This window comes from Podarcis raffonei, chromosome 3, assembly GCF_027172205.1.
Source record: "Podarcis raffonei isolate rPodRaf1 chromosome 3, rPodRaf1.pri, whole genome shotgun sequence".
In the NCBI taxonomy this organism is placed as follows: domain Eukaryota; kingdom Metazoa; phylum Chordata; class Lepidosauria; order Squamata; family Lacertidae; genus Podarcis; species Podarcis raffonei.
In genome coordinates, this window is record NC_070604.1 from 112,785,217 (window position 1) to 112,793,373 (window position 8,157).

The following is an 8,157-nucleotide window of genomic DNA, read 5'->3' on the forward strand; positions in this document are numbered from 1 at the left end:
ATATGTAACCCGAGGTACCACTGTAGTTGGTTACGGTAGCCATGGGCACAAAAAGGTTGAGAACCACCGCCTTAAGCTATTTATTTTCAAAGCGTGGGAAGGCTGGGGCTCCTTGAAATCTCTCTCTCTTTTTAAACACCTTCCTGTCGTGCCTCCCCCCGCCCCCCAGGAGGAAATGAACGCATGGATCCAGGCCATTGCCTCTGCGATTTCGGACAAAGCCGAGTTGTCCACAAGCACACACAGCACCCCAGCGACGAGCCGCGCCCAGACCCTGCCAGCCAGTGTGACAATAACCAGCGAGTCCAGTCCTGGCAAGCGGGAGAAAGAGAAAGAGAAAGACAAAGAGAAGAGATTCAGCCTTTTCGGGAAAAAGAAGTGAACTCCCTCCTATCTTTTACACGCTGCACCTCTCTCGACCGTTCCAGTGGAATTCCAGCATGCAAGCTCAGAACCAATACATTACTCTCTGTGCCTAATGTTCCTCAATGTGATTTAATTTTTTTAATTTTTTTTATTTATAGAGCATTTAAAACAAAACAAAAAATACACAAAAAGATTCTAAAGTTACAAATACGTCTGAGGTGCATTGGGCAGCTTCTGAGTAAAAGCAAAGAGCCAGGTTTTTGGGTTTTTTTCCTTTCGTTATTTTCCTTCCTTTTCTTTCTCTGGTTTTTTTCTTTCCTTTTTCTTCTTTTTAACGAGGTTAATGTAGATTAGATCTTTACTATTTAAACTGTTCCTCGATTTTTTGAGGCTGTCTTGAAAAACAACAGTGCCCCACCCCGCCCCAACCCATCACTATTTTAGTGTTATTGGAATACAAGGTGCTTGCAGAGTTCCTAAGCCCACAGAGACAGACACACAGAAACACACAGAGATACTTTTTTCACTTCCGTCTGAGGTTGTCGTGCTGAGCCTTGGCTACTTGGTTCTCCCCACTGCGAATCTAACCCTGGTAAATGAAATGGTGGCATATTCTCTTCTACCGTGACAAAGAGTGCAGCTCAACATTTAACGTACAGGCCAAAACCATTTCTATATCCGGGCATCTTGTTTATGTGAACTTAAAACATGGACGTGATGCTTTCTTCCCCCCCGTCACCCCCCCCCCCCCGCCAAAACCCCACATCCGGCAACGACAGTTAAGAATGTTGGTATTGGAAAAAAGAAAGAAAGACTTAGCATACTGATAACGGTTTTAAATAATCTGTAATTTTGATTTTTTTTTTTTTTTGCTGAAATACATTATATTGTATGTTTCAGATAATTCTAGTAAAAAAAGTATAATAAGGCTAGATGTATAATTAAAAAAAACAAAACCCTTTAAAATCATCGATTAAGTGTAAAAGTGGAACTGAAGCATTTACTGGAAGAAAAAAAAACAAAAACAAAAAAAATGTTACTCCAATGGTTAACTTGCTTGTCAGCAGCTACACTGTGTTATAATTTTGCTACATTACCTTTTGCTCTTTGATACATAGTGTGCATTTCTCTGTCACTGTAACTATTGTAATGAACAATTTTCATCTTACTGCACAATCAGGAAAAAAGAAGAAAAGAAATACATTTAATAGGAATGCCTTCTCAATGACTGGGCCTGTAGTCAGGATAGTACTGGAACTGGCTTTCGGTTGTATGGAACTGTACCTCTAGACTTTTACCCTATCTGTTAAATATATGCTATGTCATTAAAATGCTTTTAAAACTAACCCTGGTATGTTCAGATTCCTGCTTCCTGCTTCTCCCTTTAAAAAGTGGGTGGAGATATTGATTTGGGGAGGGGGAGGGTGCGGGTGGCACTGTGGTCTAAACCACTGAGCCTAGGGCTTGCCGATCGGAAGGTCGGTGGTGTGAATCCCCACAATGGGGTCCCTGCTCCTGCCAACCTAGCAGTTTGAAAGCACGTCAAAGTGCAAGTAGATAAGTAGGTATCACACTGGCGGGAAGGTAAACGGCATTTCTGTGCGCTGCTCTGGTTCGCCAGGAGCGGCTTAGTCATGCTAGCCACATGACCCGGAAGCTGTACGCCGGCTCCCTCGGCCAGTAAAGCGAGATGAGCGCCGCAACCCCAGAGTTGGCTACGACTGGACCTAATGGTCAGGGGTCCCTTTACCTTTATTATGAAAGGTCTTGATGAAATCCAACAGCCAACAAGGGCAGACCTGTTTAGTTTCAGGAGTAGATCAGTGCCAAGTGCCCTTAGAAGGGAAGGGGGATTTTTTCCAAAAAAAATGCCACCGTCCCCAATGGGAAAAGTGTCAGAGGCTGCTGGTCAGCAGCAGGTGTATCCCAAGCCTACCTGGGGAAGGTGAAGCTGTGAGCTCAATGGGGAGGTAGTTCACACCCCAGCCTTCTCCAGGGCACACGGCAGCCTTTGCCAACCTGCTGCCCATCAGGTGTTTTAGACTACAACTCCCATCAGCCACATTTAGCAGAGTTGTAATCAGATGCGTTCGAATCCCCGCGACGGGGTGAGCTCCCATTGCTCGGTCCCTGCTCCCGCCAACCTAGCAGTTCGAAAGCACACCAAAGTGCAAGTAGATAAATAGGTACCACTCCAGCGGGAAGGTAAATGGTGTTTCTGTGCGCTGCTCTGGTTCTCCAGAAGTGGCTTAGTCATGCTGGCCACATGACCCGGAAGCTGTACGCCGGCTCCCTCGGCCAGTAAAGCGAGATGAGCGCCGCAACCCCAGAGTTGGCTACGACTGGACCTAATGGTCAGGGTCCCTTTACCTTTATTATGAAAGGTCTTGATGAAATCTTATTTGGATGAACATGGGAAGCTGGGATTAGGTAGATTCCCACATGAGAGGAGAGTGGGGGGGGGGCGGAACAGATATTTCCTTTGGGTACAATCCTTTGTGAAGCAGTAAAATTGGAAGGGAAATCAGGCATTCATACTTGACTTTAATTGAAACACAAACTATGTGCACTTAATGACCAACAAGCATTATATATAACCTTCCAACAGTTTGACTTCACCCCCAAGGGCACCCTCCTCCTTTGTCTCCCAAAATAGATGGATGCCAACCAACCAGACTATCTGCTCTTCCTTATAGATTCAACCTCCCAGGATCCCGGTATGTCCATTGTCACCTCCGCTTTATATTACAATGAGTGTGACCAGCTGGCAGTGGGATTCACAAACCAAATGATTTGAGGCCCTTTGCAAAACCTGCCATCCTGATCTTTTCTTTCTCCCTTCACCTCTCTCCCTCTGCATCTAGACTTGTGGCTTATGAACATGGGAAGTAGCATTATACAGAGTCAGGCCATTGACCCAACAAGCTCATTTCCATGTACACTCTGCCTTGCAGCCTATCACCACCCCAAACCTTGCTATCTTCTTGGTAAGGCAGCCTCAAAGCTGAAAAAATACCGTGTTTACCTTTTTTGGCCAAATTACGTCGCGAGAATTAGGGTGCGTATTAGATTTGATGGCGCATTTACATTCGCTACCTAATTCTTCTTTGGTTTCAAGCTTTTGAAAATTGAGGTGCACATTAAATTCAGTGGTGCATTATATTGGATACTGTACAGTAACGCTTATTTTCAACTTCAGCTAAATCACACAGTTTAGTTCTGCCATTGTTTTAATGCAGACACACAGTACAGTCTAGCAATTTGTTCCAAACATGGCAGCTGTGATGCACAGAAGCAGATCCATGCCTCCACATCTGTGACTTTACTCCAAGGGAATTAATAGGTAAATTTGCCAGCACAAGAGTATTTTGAACTGCAGCTCCTTTCCTTAAGGTTGCATGCACGCAATACAGTTAAAGCACATCTCTCGCCGCCACAAGAATCATGGGAACTGTAGTTTATTAAGGCTGCTGGGAACTGAAGCTCTGTGAGGGCTTAGCTATGGTCCCTAAGTATCTTTCAGAGAAAGCTGCTGTTTAAAACAACCTTCATTTAGCTGATTACAGGGCTGGTGTGAAGTGAACTGTTTTATCTGCAGTAAGAAAGAAGAGAAAAGGTGCTTTTACAAAATGCAGGGTTTTAAAAAAATATTTTAGTAGTTGCCCTTTCTCCATGTATTTATACTTGATTCATTGCACCTTAGACATGGTGCTACTGTAAGTAACCTGAGGGCAATACAAGTATTAGCAGATTTGCATTTTCCCACCCTGCAAAATAACATGGGTGGGATTCACCTAATTAACCCCACCAGCAAAAGCCCTGTGCAAGTGCTTCTCTTATTGGCTGAATTTGGCTCAGGGGTGTGTGTGTCTGGAAAACCACTAGAATAGAGGAGGGGAGTGGGGTGGTTCCATCTGACAAGCTGATATGCATGTGCAGAGATTGAACATTTATAATAGTCTTCCCATACACCATATATCATGTTCAGATGTTGCCCATCGACAGTTAGCATCCAGACTGCAGACAGAGCAAGGACACTCTGGTCACGGTCTTTTCTACTGTTGTGAGATTTTTCCACTTAAATTATAATAATTATTTACATATTTGCATATTGCAATTGCCAGGCCATGCCCCCTCCTAGGCTACACTGGTCTTACTCTATGCTCTTCCTGGGTGCTTTTGCTCCACTCAAATGTGTTCCTGAACTGACTTAATACTATTTGCTTGCCAGAATGGAGGGTGAAGAATGCCTTGCTCCCTGGCACCTTTAGCTAAACCATTTCTAGTGGGAAGTTTGTCAGCTTCCCCAAGCCTCAAAGATTCACTTCAATGTACATCAAAGAGTAATAATACCACTTTTCTTCATTCCGTAACCAACAGCTGTTGGCCCAGGTTAAAAATAAAATAAATAGAATCACCTTTTGTATCCTGCATCTCTCTCTGTGTGTGTGCTACTTTGGCACATTACCAGAGGAAAGGAAGCCCTAATGAACAAAGCATTTATGCTCTGAAAGCTCTGTTGCTGTTTATAGAAAGCTCAGCCATAGCAACCAAGAACAGGAGTGTCCCAACAGATCTTAACTGCCATGAGAGCTGTATCGGTGGTGTTGGTGGGGAAGTAGTTCCTAGAGCAATTAGTTCAACATCCTCCTGCTCTGTTGAAATTCAACAGCTTAACTACATAATGCAGAATGTGAAATTTAACCTAAATCAGTATGATGGGGTTCTGACGCTCCCCTCACTTAGTCTCCTAGGAAATCAAAACACTGCTCTACACAGAATTTCACTAATGTGTATGCGGTTCAGAGGAATATTATCCTGAACAAATAGAGTTATCAGATCATTTCGGCAAAACATTTCACACTGCACCTGTCTGAATAATAGAAGCTGCAATTCTATGCAGATTTCTTGGAAGTAAATCCATTTACCCTGGTGTCCATGCCCACCCCCAATGTATAATAAGATTGACTTTTAAATCAACATTGTTTGGAATTTCTACGTAGCATGACTTGAAAGTGCATTGTGCCTTGGTTTTTGTTTTTTTTAAACCACTGGGCACAGGAGCAAGAGAAATGCTTAATTTTAACAAGGTTATGTTCCTTACCAAATGTGCATCGGTGAATCATCTAATCTATAAACTAATACAAAAACCTCTGGGTTTCTTTGCAGGTTTGGTTGTGCGGAAGTTTTTCATTAGAACTGCTTTGTGCACAAACAGGAAACCAGTGTGATTATTAAGTGAGGACTGTAACCTGGGCTCCAGGGAAACAAATCATGCCTCTGTATCAAGAAAAATAAAAGGGGGGGGGGAGCATTGGAAGAGCTGCAACAGTTGCCAGAGGGAAAAATAAGATGGAAGGAAGTTGGAGAAAACAAATGCCAGCCTTCCCAACCTGGTGCTCTCCAGATGTTTTGGATTATTATATATTGTATTGTATTGTATTGTACTGTATTATATTATATTATTATATTATAATAATAACTGTCATACAGGCTCCCTGTGACTCCTAGGAAATCCAACAGCCAACAAGGGCAGACCTGTTTAGTTTCAGGAGTAGATCAGTGCCAAGTGCCCTTAGAAGGGAAGGGGGATTTTTTCCAAAAAAAATGCCACCGTCCCCAATGGGAAAAGTGTCAGAGGCTGCTGGTCAGCAGCAGGTGTATCCCAAGCCTACCTGGGGAAGGTGAAGCTGTGAGCTCAATGGGGAGGTAGTTCACACCCCAGCCATCTCCAGGGCACACGGCAGCCTTTGCCAACCTGCTGCCCATCAGGTGTTTTAGACTACAACTCCCATCAGCCACATTTAGCAGAGTTGTAATCAGATGTGTTCGAATCCCCGCGACGGGGTGAGCTCCCATTGCTCGGTCCCTGCTCCTGCCAACCTAGCAGTTCGAAAGCACGTCAAAGTGCAAGTAGATAAATAGGTACCACTCCGGCGGGAAGGTAAATGGTGTTTCTGTGCGCTGCTCTGGTTCTCCAGAAGTGGCTTAGTCATGCTGGCCACATGACCTGGAAGCTGTACGCCGGCTCCCTTGGCCAATAAAGCGAGATGAGCGCCGCAACCCCAGAGTCATCTGCGACTGGACCTAATGGTCAGGGGTCCCTTTACCTTTAATCAGATTTGTAGCGCTGGGGTGTAGAGCTGATGGGAGTGGTAGTCCAGAACACCTGGAAGGTGGCAGGTTGGCAAAGGTTTCTCAAAATTGGACACACAGCTGTTGTTGGACTCCAACTCACATAATCCCCGACTACTGATCCTGCTAGCTGGGGATGCTGGGAATTGTAGTCCAACAGCAGCAGAGGACCCAAGTTTGAGAAACCCTGCCTTATGGTATGCATTGAAGCTGAGCTCTCACCTCCTCTTCACTGGTTTGGGGACTAAAAAGGGCCCGTATATGCAGTAATGTGTTGGAAATCTTGTTGCTAAACTGAACCAGAGCTTTAAAAATTACAAATTCGTTGAAAGCTTTATACCAGCTATAAAATGTACAAGGAACTTACCATAAAACGTACATCCGAACCAACAGAATAAATTGTATACTGGCAAACGCAGGTTGCATAATTAAAGTGGCTCACTTCCCACCCTCCTGCCAAATGATGACCTTTGCTCGCGGTTCCCGTAAGTAAATCAGAATAAATGCTCAATGGAGAGGATCTCACTTCCATGAAAGCGGGCGCAGAATTGCAGCCCAAGCCCCACTAAATTTAGGGCAAAGCTGAATTATGAGCAAAGTTGCAAAGGCAATCAGGTTAATAGGGAACAGAGCACGCAACCCCTGCACACGTTTGCTCAGAAGTAAAACCCATTGTGTTAAAGCTCTGGTTTTCCCAGTAGTGATGTATGGAAGTGAGAGCTGGACCATAAAGAAGGCTGATCACCGAAGAATTGATGCTTTTGAATTATGGTGCTGGAGGAGACTCTTGAGAGTCCCATGGACTGCAAGATGAAACCTCTTCATTCTGAAGGAAATCAGCCCTGAGTGCTCACTGGAAGGACAGATCCTGAAGCTGAGGCTCCAATACTTTGGCCACCTTATGAGAAGAGAAGACTCCCTGGAAAAGACCCTGATGTTGGGGAAGATGGAGGGCACAAGGAGAAGGGGACGACAGAGGACGAGATGGTTGGATAGTGCTCTCGAAGCTACCAGCATGAGTTTGACCAAACTGCAGAAGGCAATGGAAGACAGGAGTGCCTGGCGTGCTCTGGTCCTTGGGGTCACGAAGAGTCGGACACGACTAAACGACTAAACAACAACAGCAAAACCCATTGTGGTGGGCGGCGCTCCGAGTCCAGAACTGAACCTTATTGCGCGGGTTTCCCTTTTATTCATTGCGCGCGATCCCCTCTCCAAACAAGCCACCCCGGCCCCCTTAGGAAACCGCCCAGAGGAATCTCGCGCACAGACGGGGAACGAGCGGAGCGCGGACCAGCTCAGCCGGGCGAGGCGAGGCGCGGCCGCTTGCGCTCGGCACCCTGGGACATGGAGTCCCCCCGCGCGCTCTCCCCGCGGCGGCCGACGGGGCTTGGAACTGCGCTTCCCGTGAGCCTCTTGGCCACAGGCGGCTTGGCTCGGCGGGCGGGAATCCGCGGGGTTTCCAAGGGGATGCGCCAGATGCTGCTGCTGCTGCTGCTGGTGAGGCGATGGTGACGCAGCTGCGCTTTCCCTCCCTTTCCCGCCGAATGATGAGGCGGTTTCTGGCCGGGGCTGCCTAGGAGACGAGCGGAGGGCAGGGCGGGGACGAGGCGGCGTGACGCGCGGGGGGGAAGCTGAGGCGGCCGAGGAAGAGGA

The 8,157-nt window shown here is 46.2% G+C and overlaps 1 protein-coding gene across 3 annotated transcripts in view; it reads left to right on the forward strand.

Annotated features, from left to right (window-relative positions):
- SPTBN1 (spectrin beta, non-erythrocytic 1) overlaps window positions 1–1,712 on the forward strand; it is a 178,991-nt gene extending 177,279 nt beyond the window's left edge. For all 3 annotated transcript variants that reach the window (XM_053383641.1, XM_053383644.1, XM_053383642.1), the window contains exon 35: window positions 170–1,712. In XM_053383641.1, the coding sequence (XP_053239616.1) occupies window positions 170–382 (213 nt within the window). In that variant the 3' untranslated portion in view covers window positions 383–1,712. The remainder of the gene's footprint in view (window positions 1–169) is intronic.
- The last annotated feature ends 6,445 nt before the right edge of the window (window positions 1,713–8,157 follow it).